This window comes from Manacus candei, unplaced genomic scaffold (genome assembly GCF_025592945.1).
Source record: "Manacus candei isolate 608988 ecotype Guabito, Panama unplaced genomic scaffold, ASM2559294v1 h1tg000043l, whole genome shotgun sequence".
NCBI lineage: Eukaryota > Metazoa > Chordata > Aves > Passeriformes > Pipridae > Manacus > Manacus candei.
The window spans coordinates 1,053,358-1,080,061 of NW_026138091.1; the positions used below are offsets into that span (position 1 = coordinate 1,053,358).

General features: G+C 37.9%; 1 protein-coding gene across 3 annotated transcripts in view; it reads left to right on the top strand.

Moving 5' to 3' along the window:
• PAWR (pro-apoptotic WT1 regulator) overlaps nucleotides 1–26,704 on the top strand; it is a 97,420-nt gene that overhangs the window by 24,621 nt on the left and 46,095 nt on the right. For 2 of the 3 annotated variants that reach the window (XR_007905922.1, XM_051795725.1), the window contains exon 2: nucleotides 17,259–17,387. The exons of the other annotated variant lie outside the window; for it this stretch is intronic. Coding sequence is in view for 1 of the 2 variants with exons in the window: in XM_051795725.1 (XP_051651685.1) it covers nucleotides 17,259–17,387 (129 nt within the window). In the remaining variant the exon portion in view is untranslated. The remainder of the gene's footprint in view (nucleotides 1–17,258; nucleotides 17,388–26,704) is intronic. 3 annotated transcript variants of the gene reach the window in all.

The window sequence follows — 26,704 nt, forward strand, 5'->3', positions numbered from 1 at the left end:
AGAAGATGGGAATTGAATGTTGAGAAGATTTGTTTTAATAGTACCGTTTTAAGTCTTTATTATGTTAAGGCATGTGTTTTTTCTGATGACCCTACTCATAAGCTGAGCAGAAAAGTGAGATTTGACTGAACAACTAAGAAATTATTATAAGCAAGCATGTATCAAATCCTGTTAAAACAAATCAGGAATCAAATTTCAAACGTACAATTTGAGATGTACAATTCTAGTCCTTAATGTAAAATTGTCTTTTCAAATGTAAAACTAGCAACTTCAACTTAATATTGTAGGATTTTACAAACTTGCATTCCATAGTAGTTTTGAGAAATACAAACAAGTTTAATTTGGTTTAGAGACCTTATTGCAATCAGTATTTTTCACTTTCCAAACCCCCCCCTCACATTATCTTATTAAAACGGACTTTGCATGTTGATGGTTGTGTTTTTTCAAGGAAAAAGATCAGGAGGAATGAGAATGTACTCTTTTGTGTGTGTGTGTGACTGTATCCAAGTTACTATCCGTAACCCAGGTTTTGTTCTGCAGCAAACTAATTTAAATCCTCCTAGGAATGCAGACTATCCTTGCCAAAGGGTTTCACCAAGCAGTTGAAAGCTGTGTTTCAAAGTAGGCATTCTTTACAAATACTTCTATTAAAATTTTGTCTTTAAGAATAGTCTATAACAGTGCATGTGCTTTTTTGGCAAATAGAGGTAAGTGTTTAGTCTGCACTGTTGAATAACTGAAAGCTCAGCATGGTGAGCTTTGCCAGGACTGCAGCTCAGTGGAGGATGGCATGCGAAGAAAACCACAAATTAAAGAGCTGTAGTAGTGTAATAAATAAAACAAACCATTGGATTGACTATAAAGAAAAACAAAAAAGTTACAATTCTTTTCTCTTTTAAAAGATTGTAAATAAATCATGTATCAAGGCCAGCATAGTCATATAAATCCTCAGTGTTTCCAACACTTGTTTCCACACACAGATAAATGGCTCAACCAGTAGTTTTCAGATCTTTCCTCCGTAAGTGCCCAGCAGCATCTGTTGCCCAGAACTGTGACCACTGCAGATTGGGGTGGACGTGTCCTGCTTCCAGTAGAAGCTGGATTCATCTGCCAAATAAGATCCACAAGGCACTGAGTGCTTTAGGCTCGGGGTAATGGTCAGTCATCAGCTATGATGATGTTGGTACTCGGGTTTATGCCTCTTGCTTGCCTATCTCACTTAAGGTAGAGTTCCTGGTGTGCTGTTAGCTCATTACAGTGTAAACTAAGGGGATTGTTTCAAATAGTTTGGATACTTCAAATGAATCCTTTCAGTTCCGAGGTGTGGTAGCATGGCCGGGCCAAGTGCTACATTTCATTTGGAGGATCCCATCTCACTTAAATGTGTCATTTTTTTTCTTCAAACAATTATTTGGTCATAATCTAAGTCATGTTGTTTTGTCTTTCTGGTTAGATTGGTGTTACTATGCTACATAGATGAGTGCTTGACATTAGGAGTACATGTTCCAGAAATATTTCTGTTTTCTACCTTGTGGAAAGTGTAAGTATTCATGTCAAAAAAGGTTTTTCTAGGGATTTGATTCATTTTCAGCAAGGATAAACATTTGAAAATGACCATGTCCAGATAACTTAAAGCAGTTGTCCAGAGTAGTCTCTGGTCCGGTAATACTGATTTCTAAGAAACCTTGGAATACTAGAGAGGTTTTCAAAAAATTTGAGTATAAAATTGTGATTATAACTAAAACAATTCCAGGAGCATAAATCTAGATCAGCAGATGCTAGTGGGATAGGAGTCAGTTCCAGGTGAATTAGTGAGAGATCTACTTTATTTAATTTTCTTAACTAATAATCAGGCAGTGTAATTTAGCTGATCTTTTTTCCTAGGATTTTAACTAAAACCATCACAGAAGACTATTGTAGTCATCTCACGAATAGCTTGTGTTAATAGGAAGGCAGAGGTTGTAAGAAAGGTAGTAATTCTGACTAACTAGCCTGGAAAATGGATATGGATCACAGCTTCTTTAGTAGATATGATAGACTAATAGTAATTGAAGTTAACACTATGGTGCAGATAATTGGATAAGGTCAAGAGGGGAAAGGTATAATTTAAGAACTGATATTCTATGCTTAAAAAAAAAGAGCCTGTACATTGAAATGCCATAAGAGCAAGTTGTCCTCATTCACGGGAAACACTTCAACCATCCCAACAACCTTTCTTGGCAGGGATGAGTGGGAATAAGTTTGAAAGCAAAGCAGGTGTGGAAGAACCTTTTTCTTTCTCTTTTTTTTTTTTTTTTTTTTTTTTTTTTTTTTTTTTTTTTTACTGTTACTTTCCCAGATTTGAACTATATTCTGCTTAGGGGAGTTCTTGATGCATGTGCTGTGTCTTCTGATGAAGAGCAAGAGTGCTGTAGTCCCAGACATGTTGGATGGTGTGAGAGCAGAATTGCCCTCCTGCTTATTTTCCTTCTTCCAGTTTGCTGTGCAACTGCAGGCAGTTTATGTGGAATGTATGTGTGAAGGTTGGTGGGGAGAAATATGTCCTTAGTGCAATTTTTTTATCCTTATTTGTTGTTTGTGTTGCCACTGCAACTCTTCCTGCAAAGAGTTTGCTGTTACAAAACCCTAGAAGGTAAGGCTGCCGGGGGCCTTGAAGAACCATGTAGTTTGTCATCTTGTTCCAACAGGATCCTTGCACCTGCATTACTCTCGATGTTTATCTGTTTATTGTTGTGTTCTTTTGGCTTTTTTGTATGCTGTTGGGTTTTCTCCTGTAATGTAATTGTTGTTTTTGCAACAAAATCTTCTTAGGTTGAATGAAACGTGTGAGTGAATCAGTCTGCATCCTATTTGCAAAGTGATTTTTGTTGTCACTGACCTACTTGGTAGTTTATAATATGAACTGAGATTCTGGGAGAAATCCTTTCTTACAGCATTTTGTATCAGTAGTGTATGACTGTGAAAGCCTTTGTGAGTGTTTGGAATGACAATGCATGAATGTACTTGTGTCTTGCTTCCCTTTCTCCGCTTTTTAAAAATAGTCTTCAAACACAAACCCCAAGTTGAAAAGGATATACAGAAGAGAGTCAGAGCCTTTTATTATCCCAACTCCATTTAATAAGATTCCACTTATAGAAAAAAAGTTAGCCAGAAAAGATCCTAGGCCATACTTATATTCTGAGCATAAACCACTACAGCTAAATTATCAGTACCTTCTTTTTATCTTACTACAAATCCATGTCAGAAGTACAGTTAAAAAAACAAAACAACAACAAAAAAAACCTCACCAAAAAAAGGCATGGAAGTGTATCCAGAGCTCTACTTATTTTAATAAAAAGGAGTTCCCTTTTAAAAAAATGTAGAAAATTTTGCTTAAAGCAGTGATAAGAGAATACCAAAGCCCTAGTAACGTAGGACATAGCCATGTTATGATCCTTCGTGGTCTTGTTTTCAATGGATATTTTATCCTAAAATTACTTGCATATGTTAGCAGGAGAAATTACTAATGTGAGGAATGGTTTATACATATTTTAATACATTTTTGTATATCTGTGCCAAAAGAGGGGGTAATTCAATACAAATTTCACAAGGAATTAGGCCAGGTCTAATGTTTCCTGTCCTTGTGCTGTCCCTTGTGTTGTGTTTATGCACCTGTTGTAATACTAGGGGAAGTGGCAAGTCTGAAAATTGACTTTTTTGGGATTTATTGAATTAATTTACAGTGGGATTGGTTCCTGCAAAGGTAAACATTGTGCCAAGACAGAAGGATGGGCGGTGCAGGCCCCAGGATGATTAGAAGATGAGGTTGGGCTGTTTCACTGGACTGTCTGTAGGTATTTCTGAATTTATGCTGTTTGTGGTGGACAAGCCACATTAAGTCCAGTTTGTCTTGTCTCTCCGTTCTGCTTATTTATATTTATGTTGCAGTTTTCTTTCAGTTGCAATAGCCCAGCTGCAAGAAGCCAAGCTGCAAGAAGGAACACATTAATCCACTGTCCTTGACTCCTGATGGGCCTTTTTACCTAAGGAATCATAACATGGGGCTGTACCATCATGAGGCATGGTGGTGAAACTCAGTGGTTGGATGGATGAGCTCTTCAGCTCTGTAGTAGTCCTCTTGTTTATACTTCAGAGTAATAGCAGCTGTGCAGATTGCAAGGGGCAAACGATTCTGTAGCTCTTACAGCCTGCAGATTCTAGAAGTCACCTTGGCCATGTGTCAGAGCTCTGGAATCTGAATCAGTTTGTTTCCCTTTAAAAATAGATGGTGTTTACTATTATCAGGGACACTATTTATATTCCAAAATAATTAATAATGTTAAATATTAGTATGTGCTTTTAGATGAGTACTTCACTATTTGTCCAGTCTGAATTGCTGGAGTTTTAATTTTGTGAGAGTTTAGATCTGTGCTTTTACCTGTCTTGCCTGCGCTGATCCTGTAGTTAGCTAGACTAAGATGTACAAAATACTATTCACTTTTTATAGAAGTAGCTTTCTGCTAGTAAATTACCCTGACATGACTCGCAGGTGTCAGGGGAGGTAATGCAGAGGGCTGGTAGATGCCCATGGGCAGGAGCAGGAAAAGAGGGAGAGTTGGAGTATGGCTAAATGGACACACGCTAATTTAAGCTGTTGCGGAACCTCGACCCTTGCCCATCATGTTGTTAAGTTTGTTAGGAATCTTGGGGGAGGGAGAAATCTTGTTTTCTTGGCTGTAAAAAGCAATTGCAGGGGGACATGTGAAAACAAAAAATAGAACATAAAAATAAAATCAAAGCAATGCAGACTTAATTTCAGTATTGAAATAAAGTTTGGCTCAACTTCAGGGTGAAGGTTCAGTTCTGATTGTATCTGCAGTAGTTTCCTTTCTTTAAATTGTCTAGTGTCCTCATACAGTTAGTCATAGATATGCAGAGAGACTTCGTGTTTCCACAAAGTTTTAATATTGTTTTTGAGGATTCCTTGCTCTTCCAAATCTACAGACAAGAATCATGTGGCAGGGAAGGGGAAGAGTTTTAAATATTTACTGAACAGAGAGCTATATATATAAAGCCTTCTGCTAATTTTTGTTTTGCTTAGTGCAGGTGCTAAAAGGTTAATAGCTAGTCTGACTCCTATTGTATCGGGATATTTTTTTTCTAACCTAAAGAAATGGTAATTTCCATTTAAGGAAGAATGTCTGCAGGAGCCAGTGGTATTTACTAACTGCGCCTGTAAAAACATTCCTTTTCACCCTCAGATGCTCACTCAGCCATCTGTTTTCCAAGCGACATTATTACAGGCTTTAGCTTGTAGTCTGAGAAATTAAAAACACGTTTTAATAACATGAACATGAACAACAGAATCCTCATTCCTGACTCCTCCTTGGATACTTCTTCACTTGTGTTCCTCTGGCTTGGATTGGAGTACAAGTGTAGCAATGGCAGCGAGATTTACTTTGTTGGTTTTGGTTTGTGTGTATCTGTGCATGTGTGTGTCCTCCTGTTTACAACATGAAGACCCCTACTGGGGCATCAGTTTGTCTTTGAAAGGTTTTTTTGTCACTGAGATTCTTTAAATGAAGAGAAAAAAAATCTGGTTTTAAGTATTATTTGGCTGTGATAGGTAATTACAGGAGATGAATTGAGCTCTGAATCCCATTTCCAGTGTTGTCAGCTCATAAGAATTCCTCTCCTTGTCCTCTTTGGTCAGAGTGACAGGCTGCCGAGTTGGGCACAGGAATGGCTCAGGGCTGCTCCATGGTAACGAAGTGAATGCTCCTAACCTGTGGTACCTACAGTATGCATATAATTGTTTACCTTTCTTTTCGCCAGGGAATGGTAAAACTTGAACTACTTTGTGTTTACCACAGTTTGGTGTACAGAAAACAATGCATATGAACAGTTTCCATGGTGTAGATGATGTGTGCTAACTTGTGTATCAGTTGTAACCTTGACCTCATGCTTTCATTACACAGTAGAAACTGAAGGGGAAGGGGTGTCATAGCCCTTCTGTTCCATCCCTCAGCAAGGCAGACCCTTGTCTTGGGTCTGAAGCCCAGAGCAAATCCATGTCAGCGTGTGGCAAAGTTTCCCTGTCATCATTAATGGGCAGATTCTGGAGTACTTCAAAAAAGAGGACTTTACCCAATATTCCTGTTTTACAGTTGAGAAACACATGTTACAGTTGATGTTCTGAATTAAGATAATAAATGCCTTATAAGCTGAAATCTTAATAATTTGCTTGAGCTGTCTGGTCTAAAAAGGTAGATATGGTGAAATACAAAGAATTGATTGTGGAAGACCCAGCCGAGACTTGCACTATATTGTATGCAAGTAACTCTGTAGCTAAAAAAACCCCCAAAACTTGATCAGTCACTCAACAATTAAAGTAACAGTAATAGAAAATTACCTTTTTTGTACAAACACTTCCTGCCCTGCCCATTGCAGCTGTGCTCTCAGCAGTATGGCCTCAATACTTGTGACTGCTGCTTGTTCTAGAACAGATGTCTCCAGGATGAAGGACCACCGCCTCCCTAAGATCTTGCTTTGTGGTGAACTTGCCACCGGCTGCCGCAAGACAGGAGCCCCGAAGAAAAGATACAAGGACTCCCTGAAACAACATCTCAGCCTTGGCCATATTGATCAACATAACTGGTCTATTCTGGCCTCAAATCAGGAGACCTGGAGACACACCATCTATAACGCTGCTGTCTCCTTTGAGAAAGCACGCAGGGTCACTCTCGAGGAGAAAAGACAACGCAGAAAGAATGGTACCTTGCAGAATATACCACCTAAGGAGTCCTTCTGCTGTGCCTTTTGCAACCGGACATGTCTGTCTCGTATTGGCCTCATGAGCCACCAGCGTGCTTGTAACAAATGTGGATAGAGCTTTCCCAAATCTTCGTTCGCGAAGCCCAGCCATGATGATGATGACAAACACTTCCTGCACTTGTGAATATAAGCTTTTATTTATCCATCATTTTCCCTACTTTATTTATTCTTGCTTTATTCTGGTTTGAATTTCTGTACGAATACCATTGCTCTCTTACGCAAAGTTACAGTCATGTAAGGTTCCGGTGAGTGCAGTTGTTTTGAACAAACTGTGACGTGACTAATTCCTCCCATTACGATACAATACTACATTTCCTCACACCTGGATTGATTTGGTTTTGTGTCTGTGCATGTTCTGTGTTCTGAGGTCACCATATTCAAATGCTAGTTTTGTAGTAAGTTACTTGAACTTGCTGGTACTGTTTTATGGACTTAAAGTGTGCTCATGAAATACTCCTTAGCAGCAAAGTCTTGTCTGTCTGCATGTTCCCATCCTGAAGTCCTAGTTTTTCTTACCTACTGGAAGTGGAGTATGTCCAGCTCTGTCTTAGACCTGGTAATCAAAATGTCAAAGTTTTTGGATGCGTGCTGTGGGGGAAGTTAGGCAGCTCGCTCCGACAGTGACAGAAAGACCACAGAAAGGTACAATGTGTAGTTTTACTTCTCAGACCGATTGAAACAGATGTCCCCTTTGCTTCCTTGCTTATTTTTGCTGCTGTAGTCTCTGTTTACTTGAGTAGCTCTCTCTCACCAGGCATCAGCTACATGTTCTTTCTGTGAGCTTTCCCACAACTCTGTCTCCCACGCTTTCTCCTTCTCACTCCTAAGTCAATACTAGAGTTCCCTCAGTTCCTCACCGAGCCGAACACCTGCTGAGCTGGCTCAAGTCTGTGTACAGTGCTGACTGCTCAGGTATAAGGGTAACTGCCTGTTTTGTCTAGCCCTTGAATTACTGTGGCAGCTAATCTGCACATTTCACTTTTAGGAAACTTGAATTAACCCTCTCACACTTATGCAACTTTCATATTTTAAAGATACTAATATATTATTAAGTATTTATTACTGTCTGAAACACAACACTCATCCCCCCCATCACTAGTGACTTTAGAAAGATATGGATACAAAAGAGCTGTGATTTCTGAGCAGTTTCCATAAGAAGCAGGGGTACAAGTGATGGTGACGGAAGACTTTGATGCTGTTAATATGTGAGATTGCACTATGGGAATCTAGACTGGGTTTCCATCAGGAGCCTTGGACATTGATATATTTATCAAAATAAAATTGTTGGAAAAGCTCCTGAGGAAGAGGACTTCCCTCCAAATACAGCACTAAAGAGTGATTTCAGAAGTCTAGGTTGGGAAACAGCTTCTCAGAATTGTCACTAGGATTAATTTGTAGTTACAAAATGTTTTCCCAAGAAATAGTTACAATATTGACTGCTGCAACAACTTTAAACTTTTTTGATCTTACCTGGTTGTTGCTGTCCTATCAGGCTTTAGTACCACATCTGTGCTTTGCCTGCCTGCACAGCTTTGATCAATGCTGTCTATTCCTGAGATCAGTGCTGAGCACTTCAAAAGTGCTTATTTATTGCCTTGGAAGTCAAATTCAACTTTTTTTTTTTAATCCAAATATGAGTCTATCCTGTTTAAAGTGCTTTTTCAGTACTGCTTCTCCCTTTCTGACCCTCAGCGGAAGGTAGTCTATGTCTGTCTGGTTAGAACACTTACTAATGTTAGAAATCTAATGAAGCATCTGTGGAGCCGAAAATCTGGTTGATATTTTTATCAGCTTTTCTATGGATTCAGAAGATCCCACTCCGAAATGAGAAGTGTTGTACAACTCTCAAGAAAGTATTGTGCCAAAGATTTCTTTTCCCCTTGGAATTGGTTCTGAGTATATTGTCTTGGCTTGTCTGTGCTTGGTTGTCATCAACCTCTTTGGCTTTGTTTAGTTTGACCAGTCCCACACCCACTGTGTGTAAACAGTGAATGAGATTCAATGAGTAGAAGAAAAATGACAATTAGCCTATTAAGCAAGAGAGCAGAAACCTATGAAGGCACTGCATTTTAAAAGAAATTAAATTCGACTTGATATTCAGACAATATAAATGGCTACAAACTGCATGCTTCAGAGGATAGGACAGTTGAAATACAGTTCCACTAATTAACCTGTTTGATCTCCTTTTAGAACATTCTTCAAGTACTGATCTCATCTTTATTTCCTTTTAGAAGCACCACAGATGTACTAGGGAAGAAAACATATATTAAATGGTCACATTAAAAGAGATAATTCTGTTTTGAAAATAGTGTGCTAATCTCCAAGATTTGTTTCTCTCCCTGTTTTCTGGCTTTAAAGAGAAGGGTGCTTAGTTTGTATGTCTATTTCTGCATGACAATACATCTTTTTCTCTTTGGGAATATTGTTTGTATTTGTTAATTTTGGCAGAAATACATGGCAGTGAAAGTCAAAATAATGGTGGCTATTAGCTCCCAGGATGAAGATATCGACTGGGAAAAGTTTCGAGTGTATCCTTGATGATAAGGAAGTCAGGACGCAGCCCTAATGGAGAAAACAAAGGCAGGCTGTAAAGTTGGTAGGCCTGGGATGTGGGAACTGCAATAAGGCCTTGAACTTTGCCAGATTTATTGCCCATAGATCCTAGCCAATGAAAACACTGTTGCTTGCTTACCTAAAATAAGGATACTGCTTGCTGCTAACAAGGGGTATAATAAAGCAGATGAGAAAATAAAGAAAGACATCTTTCCTGCACATAACTGACTCCTTGTATCTTTATCGGCCGTCACGACTCTACACTGACAGATGGAGACATTTTAACTCCATTGTCTAACTGTTGTTTGAGTGGCTTTTGTTCAGCCATTGTTTACGTGCCCTCTAATACCAGTATGTCCCAGAATCTTACCTAACACAGGAGCAAGTTCAATAGGAAAACAGTGTAGGTGGGCATTAAGTGTATAAACTATCGCTTGTTTTACGCTAAACAAACCATCGCTTGTTTTCTATACACGAATGCTCTTCTCTTGCAGTCTGTGGTGGTTGTTTCCTAATGTCTGTGGCATGATGCAAACTGAGAAATATTTCTTCTGTGAGCAGTGCAAATATCTTCAACAATTCTCTCTTTTTCCTCCTGGCTGAAACAGGCAAACTTGGTTTTACCAGCTTTCTTCTGCTTGACCACTGTTTTGCAATATTTGTTTCAGATAGGATGCATCATTTCAGAATGTTGATTTGGAGGCTGTAGAGACTGACTCCACTTTTGTATGTATGCGTGATGTTTGGGAACATTTCTGTTACTTTTAGATTCAGGTGTTAAACGCTATTAGTGATTTCTGTGTACAGAATATAGCCTTTATTAACTCTATACCAGAAGTAAACCATTAGCAGAGGAGGGAAAAGACATGTTGTTACTAGCAAAATAGAAGTAAGAAGAGCAGTATGCAAAATTTGAATGAGGATGGGGATGGGGTGTCTAATTTCTAATACATAGAGATGTGCTGTATCAGGGCCCTATAATTCTGGAAGTCAAGTGGCCTGGAACTGCCTGTGGGTCATACTCAGCATAAAGAGGATTTGGCTGCTTTTATCTTGGCCCCTTTATTTGATGTTGATTTATATTTTCTTTTTAAGAGCAAGGAATTGGGACTTCCTTTGAATGAATCATTGTTACATTCATGTAAGAATTTCCCCATGGAACAGGTATCAGCAGTGTGATGTCTTTGTAAAGGATCTTCAGTCAGTTGTGCTGTTTGGTACTTCTGTTCTTAGATGGTGATCAGTAAGAAACTTTAAAATGCTAACCTTGAGTTTGGTATTGAATAGTTTGGTGCTTAATTCTGATAGCTTGCCAATCCATATATTTTAATCCACCTTTCTCTTTCTGAAAAGGTTATTAATAATGCTAGATAGCTTGTGTTTTGCAAGCTTCTTGTATCCCTGGAATTTTATTCTGTGACGTTAATATTGTGTAGTAAGTAGTTAAATTAAGCATTTCCACCAATCATTCTTGACAAGCCTTGTGATAAAGGATTTTTTGGTGATTAGCGTAAGTTAAACATTTGACTTTTGAACTCATTCTTATGGTATGTTTGAAGAGAGTGGTGACCAAACAGTTTATTTTGCTGAAAAACAAACTGCAAACACTGCTGCTTTTTGTTATTATAATGAGGGATAATTGACATTCTGGTGTTGATCTAGTTGATGTTTTACTTAAAGCTTTAAAAGAATTTGAAATACTTTGTTATTTTGCTCTAATACAGACAAATATGTTGGGTTTTTTTCCAAAAGCATTTCTAAGAGGATTTTAAGACGGCAAATTGCATTTACTCTGGAATATAATTGAATGTACAAAGTAGGTACTTATAAATTCTCATTATGGGTGAGAAAAGGGTAGAGTTCAAACAAAATATACATATGACTTATAATCAGGAATGCTGTGAATTTCGTAGAGCAAGAGATGTGCACTTCACTGATCTCTAAGTGATGCTCGTCTTTTTGGGTTGCTTTGTGGGAGTACTGGTCAAGGATGGGCACATCCTATGGCTGCAGTCAGCTGTGTGCTGGCCCACCTGCTGGTCACTGACCCATTACTGTCTTCTGGTCTCTTTTGATCTTGGATACCAAAGATTCCTGCCTTTCCTCTTCTGGGTTAAAAATCCATGCTTGTGATCATACTAATTGTTGATATTGGACTGCTCCATTTAGATACATAGACTTTTAGAAGTGCACAAAGATCATGCAGATAAGATGTTGGAGTTCAGTATCCTTTTTTGGGCACTCTTAATGTGAGAATTGAAGTCAAGTGTTCTTAAATAAAATACTTTACTGGGTAATCCATAAAACTGTTCGTAGGTTTTAGATAGTTCCTAGGAATAGCATTAGCTCTTTTCACCTTTATTAGGATGTTTTTCATCTTGTGAAGGAAAGCACCAAGGCAAGTTAAATGTGATGAAAGGCTTACTTAGTGAAAAAGATGCAAATTTTTCAATTATACTGTTGTTCTAATAAAAGGTTTTATTACTCTAAATCTGTTTTAATTAAATATCTAGGGTGCTATCTGGACATTGTAATAGAAGTGTGTTAAAGTATGATTAAAATCAATGTTCCCAAGGGGGAAAGGTTATATAATCCCAAATCACTGAAGTTTGGGATTTTTGGTTGGTTTTGCTGGGTATTTTTGGAAGTGATGACAGAAGGGTTTGATATGGTGCAAAGAGGTAGGAAGATCATATTTAGGCGATAAGAGAGCTGTGCATGATAAAGTGAGGAAGCATTTGGTTTTCAGTGTTGCAGTAAGAAGAGTGATGATAGAGAAATGTGTAAAATAGTTGTCTTTTATTTGCTGTTAATTTTCTAGGCTTTTCTGAGTGATCAGCCAAGGGAAAGATATTGTTGAATCCCCAAATCTATATTGCCATAGTTAATTGCCTAGGTACATTTTTTCAGAGTTAAAAGCAATTCTTGTCTTGTATTTCTACTGTGGAAGCTTTTAGGAAATGTTTACATTTAATAGAAACGTTTGCAGTTTTACAGCATCTTGAGATGAAGTTGTGATACTGCACTTTGAACTTTTTCTAAACATGGGAAGTGTCTTGTAAAATTGATTTTTTTTTTCCCCTTAATTTTTCAGAGTAATTTTGTGGAAGTGAGAAGAAGCCTTGATTTTGTTTCATCTCCTAGATTATTAACATGGTTAAGTTAAAAAAAAAAAAAGTCAAGATAACTGACGGTGCTTGTGATGTACAGTTTCCGTTTATTGCCCAATGTGAAGTTGAGCACAGGGTTTTGCTGAGAGTGTGTATCTGCTTGCACGTCTTGCTGTACTGGTTAAATATGTTCTTATCTCAAGTGCTCATCATTTTCAAAAAGCTGACTTAGCACAACCATTCCTGGAGTTCTGCAAAATAAAGAGTTTGAATGGGCTCGTCTCTGGTCCAGGCATAATCAATTGAGCTAATTAAAACTGCTGAAACAAACCTGATTGACTTTTCATGAAACAAACTGGGAAGCTCTTAGTTATGTGCTCGGCCAGCAGAACTGCAAGGCAGAAGCAGGTTGTGCAGGAAGGGGGGATTGGAATAGTGACATTTTGACTCAGCACCATTTCTTGTGGTGAGAGCAGCTTGTGTGTGCTCAGGAACTGACCGTCTGCACGTAGGAATACCCTGTATTTTCAGGGAGAAGACAGTCCCTGCCCAGTTTTTGCTTGTTCTTAGCAATGCACAAATGTTTATAGAAAGCAAACCAGTGAATCATTAGAAGTGTTCTTCATACAATGTCTCCTTTAACTGCAGGCTGGTGGTGTGCTGGAATGTGGATATCTTTGTGGCTGTTTCTTTCATCAGTCTGATTCTTTTGAAATCATTTTATTCTGTATTTTCCGTACTAGAGGTTTACAGAAAAATGTTTATACTACAGCTTCAAACATATACTGAAACACTAGAAAACCTAAAGAATTTTTGTGGATTCCTTATATTGAGATCAGATGTGGGAATGTCATATTGAATATCTGCTGCACAAAACTCAGATGATTTTAATGGAAAATAAGGATCTGAAATGGTATGTGCCTAGCAGCAAAATAAAGAGGCAAGGAAGGGGAACGGACAGAGAGAATTATGTAATGGCTCAGAATTACACCTTGGTGGTTGTAAGTCCATTTCTCTGCTGTGCTGACAGAGAAAGTAATAGCTGCATTTATGTCTTTTTCAATAATGTGAAAGTAGTTTCTAAAGGGAAGTGTAGTATGTGAGAGAGCCTGCAACGTAAGCAACACATTAATCCATCTGATTGAAATGTCCTATGGGCTGAGGCAGTTTCAGCTGCAGGGCAGTTTGAAAAAAAAAATACAGCAGTTTTTGAAGTGTGTGACAAAACTTTGGACATTTTTAATTTTTTCAATAATAATGTGTCAACTGAAACTTGGGCTTATTGATTTTTATTACTCTAAAAGTTAGCTTAGAATGTAAATGGCAATAATACTGATGATCAATAACTGAAGATGAAGTGCATAAACAGGATATTTTCAATAGGAAAGCTTATTTGATCATGAGTCAAATGGATTTCCTTGTTAAGGTTAATTGTTATTGAAGCAAAACTTAATAACTTCAGTAAAAAGCAGTAAAGTGTTTATATTATGTGGTTGTTATCATGTTCACTTGTGCTCTGCCTGCATTTCATAGACATGGTTTAAATTGTGTGGGTATATGCATATCTGCATGTTTGGGAGGGGAATGTAACCTTTGTGTTAGGGAAATCACGGTAGGTCTTTGACTTGTAATCTGCTTTAGGGCAGGAAGGCTTTGGCAACCCCAAGCAAAATGTGCCACATTGGCTGCAAATGATGAGAATCAACCTGTACCTTGACTCTTCCACCTCATCTGTTACAAGTAATATAAACCTGCTGCTTCTGTGTTTCTTGCCACTCACACTTGTGCTGGCCTTGGCTGGTGGAGGTGCCTGCTCCGGTGAAGGGAACTAGAGTCGGGAGCAAGCCCCAGTAACGTTTAAAACAGAGGTTTATAGGCTCCGAATTAGATTTATATAAACTGTAACTGTTCTATGCTTGGGAAGAAGACCTTTAACTATGGAAGTACAAATTATTTGGGGGGATTGAATACTGGCACTGATTAGCAGACTTTGGGCTCTTGGACCTTCCTGAGAAGAAGGGAAAGGATGGCAATGGACATTGCTGGCAAATCCTAGCTGAAAGTGTTTAGTTTAAAATTTTGGGCTAGAACTTTTATATCAGATGACGACATTTTGTTCCTGTCCAACATTGCTAAGAGAACATTTAGTGACAGGTGATCTTATTTTAAAACAGAACATTTTTCATCACAGATGCAATTGTATTCAGAGAAAAATATTTCTGTGGAATTCTGCTGGTCTCTGGAGAGCTTATGAGAAGCATGTATCTGAAGAAGGAGAGAATTTGTGAAGAAAGGAGCACTTAATCACTACTAAGACTTTATTTTTTTACCTAGAGTATTGATATTTTAGCTTCATTCTTCTCCTTAAAGGATGTCGTTCCTTGAAAATGCAAAGATTTTTTGAGGTGTGTGAAGATTACTAGTGTTTTCTGTCTTGAGTTGGATTTATCCTATGTTTTTTAGAGGCTGCTCTTCCAAACTCATTTCAAAGGATCTCTTTCCTTTGAGTTTATCTGGGGTCTCTGTTCTCTGACATGAACAACTTGGAGACTGGAAAAAGAATATGAAAGTTTTCCTGTTTCTCATCATCATGGCTGGGCGTCACGAACGAAGATTTGGGGAGGACTCTACCCACGTTTGTTACAAGTGCACTGGTGACTAAAAAGGCCAATATGAGAAAGACACGTCCGGTTGCAAAAGGCACAGCAGAAGGACTCCCTAGGTGGTATATTCTGCAAGGCACGAATCTTTCTGCATTTCCTGTTTTCTAACACAGTGTCATTCTTCATCTGCATGACATTAGTCATAATTTATATGATATCTTCTAGTATCATATAAATGATATGAGCCTTATAGTTCTTTCTGAACAAGAAAGAACTTCTTTTTGGCTTCGTAAGAGCTGAAGATCACTCCATTTCTTGTTGTGGTAGGGGCTCATTATTTCTTATTGTGTCACTTTATACTGGATTAGTACGATAATGGGATAAATTAGGATACAGACTTAAGTTTATGTTACCAAAATTTTTAAGCTTTACAGTTTATAAAAGGTAGAGGATGTTGATTTAAAGATCATTTCCTAGAATGTGCCATGACAGTGTTTTTAAACGCTCTGTTAAAAATGGATCCAGGAGAACTAAATTAAATATTTATAATTATTTTATTAGAAAAGACTTATTAAAAGATTATCATGGCTGAATCATTATACCTTCAAAAATCTTTTAAGTGTGTCTTTTCTTAGTGATAGAAGTAGACAGGTCTGCATCAGTTGCATTGACAGGTTAGTTAGAAGTAGACTGGTGAAATTGCATTAGTATTGCTGTCATGAGCACTCTGTAGAGAGTTTAAATGGCTTTTATTCAGGTTCACTTTTGTTCACTTTATTATGTTCACTTTCTGAAACATATACCTTTCTGGTTGGTCAGTTTTCCAGCACTTGTATCACCATAGTGTTTGCTTTGGAGGAGCTGAAATTAGTTTTTGATATACTAGCACTCTTTTCAGCTAGTAAATAAAACTGGTTTTACTTTTCAAGTTACTGTATTCCAGCATTCTCATTATATGCTTTTGACTAGTTTTGTGCCCTTTGGGTGAGTTGATGCCAGAGACTGTCAGTATGTAAACCTCAGAATAGCGATTTTGTTTTTTGTACATTAGAAATGTCAACTGAAATAATTTAAAATTCATAATTCATCTTTGTTCTCTGGTAGTCCTGTTCTCTTTTTCTTAAGGTGTTTTACATTAATCTAGAAGCATTTTCTGATGTCCTAGGCTGGTTAGTTCCTTGTGTTTCTGTAACAATATTTCACACATCTCTTGTTTTAATGTAGTGTCGGCAAACAGCTTCTGATGTCATGGTCAGACTTTTTTTGGTTTTTTTAATTAGCTTCGTCTGCTTCAAGTTGGTCTCTTAAACATAAGATAGTGGGAGTGTTTTGTTCCGTTTTTTGCGTATGTTAAATTAATAGACTGATCTAGACATAGTTGATTTAGTCCAAACCTAGCTGAGTCCTCACATTTCTGCCATGGCCTTGATATCACTTTGAGCTAGACAGAGGCACTTATACCGATTACTTCTTTTTTTCATTTATTTACCTACTTACTTTTCCTGTCTCTTGCCTGTCAGCAGTCAGTGCTTTAGAAGCTTAATGATTTCAAACCAAGTATTTCAGCAAATCAAATATGAAACATTTGTGTTCAAGAGTCAAAATGTTATATAGGTGTTAATTGTTAGTAATGAATGACTAATCAAGTAATAAAAATGATTTTCAATGGTAAATTTTCAAAGACAAAACTAAAAACGAGGGCAAAATTATGATTGGTGATTAAGATTGACGCTTTAATTTCAGCAGATGCTGCTGTGTCAAAAAAGATTAGAAGTTGAGTGAAGAATACGATTAATTCTTGTTTTTTCTTTGTCTGTACTGCCTCAAAACCTCTTACTTGTAAAGGTAATACTATTGTATGTGACAGACAGGATTGTAGAATCATTTAAATGGAAGGAACCTCAGGTGTAGTCCAAGCTCCTGCTCACAGAAGGATTAGCACTGAACTCACACAGCATTGTCTGAAGCTCTTGTCAAGTTGGATCTTGTTTTGATTATTTCTTACTTTTGTGAGGACGAAAAAGCAGTTGGAAAGAAGAGCGGTTAAACAATTAAACTTCTCTGAAATATGAAATTAATCTTTGAAAATATTCACTGATGCATGAATCTTTGTGAAATATGGGAAGTATGCGAAGCAACATAGGAAAACTTTTTGATAAGTGAATATTTTTCATTTTAGAGCCTTGATGAGTACGAAGATGACGAAGCAGGGCAGAAGGAACGAAAGAAGGAGGATGCTATTACTCAACAGAATACGATACAAAATGAGAGTTCCATTGGAGATACCTCTAGCTCATACTTACTCCAGGTGAGATCTTAACACTTGTTCATTTTGATATTTTTCTCAGTTTTGAAACTCATACCGCCTTCTTTTTTGTACTTCTTAACAGTAGATTATACCCAACATGAAAAAAGGTTAGGAGTTGACACATTACTAAAAATGGAGCATTGGGTTCCATTCCTCAAACTCAGTACTGCTGAGACCCAGTTCTGACAACAGAATCCTATTCTTCTGTAGGGGCATTGAAGGTAATGGTGTTGATGTTCACTGTAGAACTTACTATGTAATGAGAGGAAGAAAAACAGGGAGATTCAAGTGAAAAATACTGACAGGTTTAGAATATTCAATTAGTTGAAGGTAGACTTTTAAATCAGGACAGACTTTCCTAATTTATTTTGCCAATTAACAAACTTTTAATTATAGATTCTGGGATTTAAGCAACACAGAACCTCCTAGGGAAAACACCTTGCCTCTGCGAAACTTGCCTCTTTTCTCCCTTTTTTTTACTCTCCAGTCCCCTGATCAGACTCATTCCTGCAGCCCCCCTCCTCCGACATCAAAACATTGCCAACTATGCCCAGTACACCCCTCCATACTATGCTACCTGTGGCAAATATTCTGTCTCTTCCACGTAGTGCCCTAAGTCTCTTAGGCGAGTCTTTTTTTACCCCTCTTCTGATACCTAACAGCATGTCCAAACCCAGCTGTACAAACTGAGGCCATCCAGCTCTGCCCTGTGACTCCAACAGAGTCAATAGCACGTGCACAGGGAATAAAATACACAGACAAACCAAGCACATGGTTTCACACCACCCATAACTGGAGGGGGCATTGCTGGATTTGCTGGATCTGGATGAACCTTCTTTCTAAAATTTTACCCAGTCTTTTGTATGCTCATGAGTGCTTTTAACATTTAGAATAGCCTAAGAAAAGAAGTCTACAGCTTAATTGCCTGCAATGTGGAGATCAGTCTCCTTTTGTTTAAGTTAAATCTGTCATTTGCAGTCTTTTTCCTTGTGATTTCAGCAAGTTGTCCCAGTGAAAGATACAGGGAGCAACTACTCCCTCTTTATATGACTGAGTGCTGCAGAGAGAGTGTGGCTCCTCTCAACTGCTGGTTCCTTAGGCTGAAGAATTCTGTTTATTTAGTTGTTCCGTGTACAGGAGATACTCAGTAATGTTCTATACTTTCCCGGTTTGACTATATTTTGTTTGGTACCTGGAAACAGAACCGATGAAGTGTTCAGTACAGCATGCAGTTGTAGAGTGGTTTAGTGTTGGGTTTGGTTTTGTTCTGTTTCTTTTCTGATAATTTCTGATATCTGCCTGTTTGTCTCCTGGGTACTACATTTGCTGCTTATGTTGTGTATGCCTAATCTAACTTAACATTTTGGAGTTATCTGTGAGTGATAATAACAAGCTTAGAGGCTGATGCATATGTAAATTCAGAAACATATTTGCCTTTTGTCTCACTTGTGTACACTATGCTTATGTACACTAAATTTAATCTCCTGTTTCACCTCACTGGCACTCCCAGTAAAGAAATCCTGCATGTTTTCACAGTTGACCCATATCTTTTCTGTTCAGAATAGCATCTCTGGACAGCTCCTCCCTAAATATATTGAAAAGCAGGTCCCAGCAGGGGTTCCTATGACACTCTTCTGGGTGCTCCATCCACTGTGAAAGCTGACCATCAGAGTCCACCATTATTTTCTGTCTTTTCTCCAGTGATTTATTCACAAAAGGACATTAGCTCTTATTCCAACTGTAGTTTAAGTTCTTTAAGAGGCTTTGGGGAATGTTTCTGAAGTGCACTAGGCTGTCAGTTGAATTTCTCTCCTTGACACTTTTTTATAACTTAAAAAAGCTGTATTAGCTTTGTGAAGTATAACTATTCTACAAATGCTCTGGTGACTCTTCTACATGATATTGTATTTATTCACTCATTCCATACTTGTTCTAGGCTTCCTAGCACCACTTTATCCAGTATAAGTATCAAGTTTACTCATCTGTAGTTGTCTGATCTGTTTTAGAATCTTCTTAAAGATGGCGATTATGTTACCCATTGGTACTAGGACAGTTTTAAATGAGGTTATATATGATCTCTAGTAGTTTAGCTGTTACATTTTTCAGTAACATCAGTTTCTTCAAAGCTAAAGGAGTAAATTAATGCCTCATTCTGGCAAGTAACTTTTAAAAAATTTATTTTATTAATTGGTTTTCATGTTCTACACATGCTTCTGTTGGAAGTAGACCCTTTGAGTCCTCCATGAGGGAGTGCTCTGATGTGAGACTCTTACCATGCTTTTTCAGTGAAGACCAACAAAAATATTTCTGCAGAGAAACTGTCTCCTTTGAGTATGCCTCACAGAACTGGATCTGTTTGTCTTTGTAGATTTGTCAGGATTCCTCATTCTGAAATGTTTTTGTGCTTTTTCCAAGTTGTTTGTTAGACTCTGTCTTACAGTGTTCACCCTGTTTTCACTTCTTCAGCAAATATTCCAGAAGTTGTCATTTTTAGTTTCCCCTAGTGGTATTATTACGTAATGCTTTGGCTATAGTCCCATGCCCCTTTCTTTTCATCCATATTTTCTGTTCTTCTTGACCAGCAATCTCAGTTTTTATTTACCAAACTGTCTGTATTAATTGTATCCTACATGTTTCCAAGTTTGTCACCTCTGTATTCCAACAGGCACTACTTTATTGACAGAGCACAGCAGGAGTGTCCTGTCACAGACAATACATAAGAGACTCAGGCCTCAAATCTGGCAAAGACCCAGGGTGGCACATGTACAGAACAGATGGAACCTTAGAAAGTTGTAGCTGCTAAGACTTAATCAGTTTATTACTGTCTCTGTCAACTTGCTTTTTATTATAAGACTTAGAAGTTGCCCAGTTTGAAGAGAATTTGACAGCAGTGTTATTTCAACTTTGATGGCTTAGCTGCCTTTTGATTCTACTGTGCTAGTTAAGAATAATACTGTTTTTAAAAGTAGAGTTTCTGTTATAGATGTACGAATTTGAGTTGCCATTGACCAGTATGCATTTTATGTGTGTGTACTAAGCAGAATAAATACATTTATGTAGTTACAGACATTTCACTGATTTATTCATTCTTATTATCATTTCAGGAAATTTGTAAATCTATAATTCCTGTGACTGTAGTAAACAAGACAGTATTGATTTCATGTTTGATGGGCAAATATGTTGCTGAATAACATTTTATTTCCAATCCCTAATCTGATTTTTCATTTCTGTTTTAACATCATCATAAGTTGCTGTTCTCCTCTTTGTGGGCAAAACACACATTTTTTTAAAAACTCTGGCTGAACTTGAAGTTCTTGATCCAAAGCACAAAGATACCAGATTTGTTTAAGAATAGATGTAAAAATATAGCAGACTTCGGAGTGTTTTCCGTGAAGCAGACTTGTTTGACTGAAATTGTCTTCAGAATTGTTTTATATTGGAAATATGAAAGACGTAGGTCTGGCAATGTTATAAGCATTGAAAAACAATTCCAATCAGAACTGTTAAGTTTAGCAAAAGATAGTGTGGAAAGCCACACCTCATGAGGTGAATCAACATTAAATCCACTCCCAGATGTAAGTACTGTATCTGGCTCTGACTTTCTTGCTTGATCTTCCTCCTATTTTTAGTGCTGCAATTCAGTTGTTTTCATCTTGTGAGTTACAGTGCTGTGGACTACTCCACCGGGATTGCAGACTGAGTGTGATAAGTCATATGTAAGGAAACTTCAGTAGTGAATAGGTTAGGTGGCTGGTGAAGTCATCTGAACTGGGTTTATTAACATGACCCTTTAGTTATACCTTGTGCATTTAGTCATAAGTCATCTCTTGAAATTGAAGGAAAACCATATCTGTCATTTTTTTATCCTTTTGTTCTAAAAAAGCTTAATGTTTTACCAGAACATTGCAGACACTGTCTGAAAGGAATGCAGTCCAAAGATATTTCCATAGAAGTGCAGTTCTGATTGCTTCAATGCCATTCCTTTTCTTAAGTGAGACCTAACACATTGAAATTTTTGGAAGCAGTGATATATGTCAGTGTTATGAAGCTGTAAATGTTTAATAGAGTCTTATGAAGCTATGCTGAAAGCAGTAAATAAAGTTAGGCAATGAAATTCCCTAGTGACTTCTTAGCTGTGCGGCAGACTGCGAGAAATGCAGGGATCTGAACTGTTGCGTGCATCTCTGTTAGGAAACACAGCTGAAAAACTGCTTGACACAAGCTTCTCCAGAGTTTTATACTTGAATATCATGCACTGCAGTTTTTGCCTGTCTAGTTTGCCTTTTTTGGCTTTTCACTTTATGTAGCAGTGTTATATCATACAACATCATTTTACAATTACTCTCATTATCCAAAGTATGTGATAATAATATTCGTATCCATTCATACCTGACCACAGTGTTTTAAAGGTATCTGGCATCTAGGTTTCAGGTAGTTCTTGCAAAGAAGAACTGTGTGCATGCATTCAAGAGTAATTATTCATCTTTTATAAGTATATTGCCATGATGTTGCTTTATGTTAATTTCTGCCTGTAGAGAAGATGCAGTTGTGCTACATACAAGGCACGCCCGAATGTGTTAAACATGTGCTTTCTTTTCTGCGCTACATTTCTTTAGATGTTAGTCCAGGAATTATTGTACATAGTAACATGATTATAATATTGGTATTGTTTTAAAAAGTGAATAAAAATGTGATTAAAATATAGAAATATGTAAATTAGAAGGAGGTGTGTTTGCGTGTGTGAAGTCCTAAATAATTCTGCCAAATCAGGTTGTGGGACTCTAAAATTTGACTTAACTACCAGATAATATTCATCTTGGGTTTTCTGTTTGCAGATTTGGAATGTGATGCAATTCACAGAGATGATGCGAAAGCAGTCACTAGTATCCACAAAGCACTTAAGTAATAATAGTGAGTGCAATAGAAGGACTCATGAGGAAATCTTATTGTATGTCTAAAAATGTTCCCATAAAAATGCATTAAAAAGTATTCAAGTTCAGTGTTAAGTATTAAAAGATTGCTATTTTTTAATAAATATATTTACACCTTAAGTCAGTCTTGTGTTTTAAAGGTTTTAATGGTTTTAAAGGAAGTGACACTAGTTCCAGGGGATTTGCTGCCCTGCACAGTTCATGAAATGAACCAGGGCTTCAGATAAACATCTGCCGTGGTTGCTGTGGCTTGGGAGACCCAGATCATTTCTGTGATATGTGTAAGGGAAACAGCAACACAGGAATTCCATCTTTTCGTGATCATATATGATCAGGCAATCGCTCAAGTAATTTCTAGTAATATGGGCCTGTATTCAGAACAGTTTGAGTATGTTAATAGCAGTAATTAAGGCACTGGTTGCCACTTTGTGAAGAACAAGCAAATGCAAAATACTGAATGTTACTCACGGAGTACTGTTCCTTGTGTTCCACCTAAGAGATCTTGTGGAAAAATACATTTTGAGGTGATGTCAGGAAGGGCAGTATCATGAGTTTTAATGCAAGTTGCATAAGCCAACAACATTCTGTTCTGAATTGGTTGACTTTGAAGTCTTAATTTTCCTTAAATGCTTTTTGTATATATTACTGAAGATTGGGAAAAAAACTCACTCCATGTAGTAACTTTTTAATTAATCTGCAAGGTAAGTTGAGTTCTGTTGCATGGTGGTCTTGTCTGGTATAACTGGGGGCTTTAAGTGGAGGGAATTATGTGTTTTGAAAAATCGAGGTTGCTAGTTTTTAGCTACATGGTATGTATGTATGTGTGTTTTTAATCGAAGGTAAGTTTTAAAACAGTGGAGTCTGGATTTCTCATCAGAATGGGCTATGTAATGAGACAATGTAGCAGCATAGGTTTCTCTGCCAAAATCATCCTCCTCTTCTCTTATGTGAGCAAATTTAGTAAATGTATGCCCATGGTGTAGTGCTGCTGATCCGTGCATTTTCAGTGGGTTTTACTTTCCCAAAGGATCTGCACATGCTCAGCAAATCCAATTCATCTATATTGTGTGTGCACTATCCAACACTGCTGCTTTTGGAAAGTGCTTACAAGTGAAATCTCAGTCCCTTTGCCCCTAAGAAATCAGGAAGCTGAGGGCTAGCAGTTACCAATGTGAGAGCAAAGGGAAGGCAGGGGGCTGCAAATTGCCTACAGGCCACATACGGTTGCTTGGCCAGCGATGTGTAGCCTTGAGGATGCGGCTTCAGTGTCCCTACTTTGCTTTGCCTGACTTCTGCTCTTGGAGGAAAATACTGATACATGATTATCAAGATCTGTCTTCATAACAATTGGTCAAAAAAAAAATCGTTCCATTTGTTTGTGGAAGACATTATTTGTGTTCAGTGCTTGATCATTGTCAGCATAAATTTTCAAGCAAACTTTTCTTTTCTTAGAAAGAAATGCAAAATTACTAGCATTTTTAACTTTTGTATTCAGTAAAGTTTAATTTAGTGGACAAGTGGTTTAAGCTTAAAATTTTGTTTCAAGAATGCATTTACTTCCAGTAAATATAGTTGTGTATTCATGAAGTCTCTTAAAATTGAATATTTGGTTTTGTGTGCCTATTCATGTGCACAACTATTCATCACAGGACCTGCATGAAAACTAAAACTGAATCAAGCCTCTCTCTGTGAAGGCAAGGCAATGTAAAGGCGTCTTGTTCCTATTTTAAATTCACAGTTGTGCCTAGGAACTGCAGGGTTTTCAGCACAGCCTGCTCTTCAGGTACTTTCTAAATCCTTGTGCAGAGCAATTGTGAAGCAAAGAGTGGAAGTTATGATTTCTTCCTTGTAGTTTCTCTCAAGTTTGGTTGTGATCCTTCAACTAAGATTTAATTTCTAGGGGGCTTTGTTTACTTTTATTATAATTTTTTCTTGTCTAGATATCTTGCTGCTATCCACTCAGCCTGTATGAACGTAAGTTTGTTTTCTTGTTACCTTGTTTGTTTCTTTCACTGTGGAGTTCATGAACCTGTGCTCCAGAATTGCATAAGCTGGTGCATTAGCTGTTGTTACACTGGTTTGGAGCCTTTATACAGCTGTAAGGAATAGGAAGCAGTTTCCCAAATTCCGAGCTAATGTTTTGAGCAGTCTAAAGGAGCCTCATGTTAAGAAATTTATTTTATTTCCCACATGTTTTCTGTTTTTGGACTGGCATCACTTAACTCAGCTGGGTTACAGTGGGTATCTCCTCTCAGTCTTAAATTTATCTGTGTGTGGAAAAAGCAATCCTGGAAGGAGAATGGTACGCTATAGTTGAGATTTCTTTGAGAGGAAGAGTAGTTGTGCCTAGGGCACGTACAAATGTATTGAAAAAGGAAGGTCTTCCTGACATATGTACTTGAACAAATAGATGATCCAGCCTGACTGATACCAAAAGCTTCTGCAAGGTATGGTAGTACTGCTGAGTCCTGCACTTTTCTGGTATTCTACTGCTTTCATGCCAGGAACAAGTCTGAAGCCTGTATAAAAGTTATGAGTACCTGCTCGATGTGTACGGAGAGGGAGGACACTTCAACGTGGACCAAGGGGATTCCTGCTGCTGAGTGTCATTGTGCAAGGTGGAGAGGGGAGGCAACTTACTCAGTAATGTATACAGCTCTGCACAAATACATGTAGTGATTTTATAACATGGATCATACATTCATATTATTAATACCAAGTTAGAGAATGTCATAGCAGTAGTTGCTCAGATGTGCTTGTGCATTTGGAAGCTGCATACTCCAGTTCCATAATGGTATGAGGATGGCAGGGGTGGGGGAATCTGTCTCTACATCCTTGTAGTCTGGTGTAATTATTCTGATAGCTCAGGAGGGAGGAGGAATCTGTAATTCAGAGTTGTTTGGTGGAGACAGTCTGACTATGTTTATACTGTTAAAAAGTGCAAGACCTGGGTGTGAGCTCAACTGCTGCACTGCTGATAGAGCCTGTGGTTTAATTATTAGCAACGTTTTTTGGCATGCTTTTGTTCATGCTACCTAGTGCTCTCCTATATCGTACCCTGGGGACTGTCTGAGGAATAGTGTGCTAGGAACCAGTCCTCACATGTAGTATGAACATCACAACACCAGTTTTGGCTGCCTGGTTAGTGCTACAAGGACATTATTAGGCTTTGCTAGCTCAAAAACAACCGCATACCCTCAATTAGCACACCGGGGCGTGCAACGCAAACCTAGGTTTCACGCTTTGAAAACACTGCTTTGGTTCAGCCTTTGTGTTATTTCAGATACTTCTGACTGAGGGGAACCTACAGATTATTATTTCTTAGGTACGCCACATGGGACATGGATGAGACCCATCATCAAGGGCTTTGGAGTATGGATGTGGCGACTCTGTGTCACTTGGCTTCGGAGCCATGGGGTAGCCTATGACTTCTCTGCCTCCATTTACTGTTTTGTTAGTAGGAGCTGTCAAGTCCATTTTGCTGGTAAACTCACTGTCAAGAATCTCTCTTTTCTTTTCTGAGAACCAGCACCTAGTAGCCGTAGGCAGGATGGTTGGTTGTTTTAAACTGGTTCCACTGAAGAAGCTGGTTTTAATCACTGGTTGTGTTTCCAGTACATGGCGTGCAAAGCACTGTATCGACAAGTCAACAAGCAGGTTGGCACTCTAAAATGAGATTGAAAAAGTTATAATGCTCTATAAAATGTTAGACAAATGTCATTTAAAAGAATTTTGGGAAATTGTATTTGGCTTGTATGCCTGGAAACAGAGTAGTGTTTTGTGAAGAAGCTATGCATATAGCTCCATGCAGGATTTTATATTTACAGTGTAAATTACTTCTGCAAATTCTATTGTGTTTTCACTGTCATCATCTCTGCTGTGGGTTTCATATTGGGACTTAGCTCTTCTGTGACTTGAGATCCTAGAATCATAGAATCATTTAGGTTGGAAAAGACCCTTAAGAACTGACACAACTCAATTTCTCTGAGCCATAAAGGTTTAGGTCCACCTGATTTCTCTCTTCTTTTAAAATACCTTCGTTTCAGCATCAAGTGGTGTGTTTTAGATCCTGTGCTGTTTGCTTATGTATTGGAGGTGTCCCATAGGTTTCTGGTAACATATTGATTCTCTATTTTTTTATGACCGACTGACATATTGGGACCTTTGTACTAGAATTTCCAAGTTGTGTTTCTTTGTGAGTTTTAGGAAGCCTACATTTTCGGTTTATGAAGGTCATATGTTGGTTATAATCATTGTCTTTCTGATAATTTTTCCAGCTCTGCTTTTTCTGTGAGTCATCTAAGTCAGGTTTTGTCAGCCTGATCTAATCAGTTCCTTCACAGCTTTTGTTCTGAGTGCCTAATTGTTTGTCCTGAACTGTTTTTC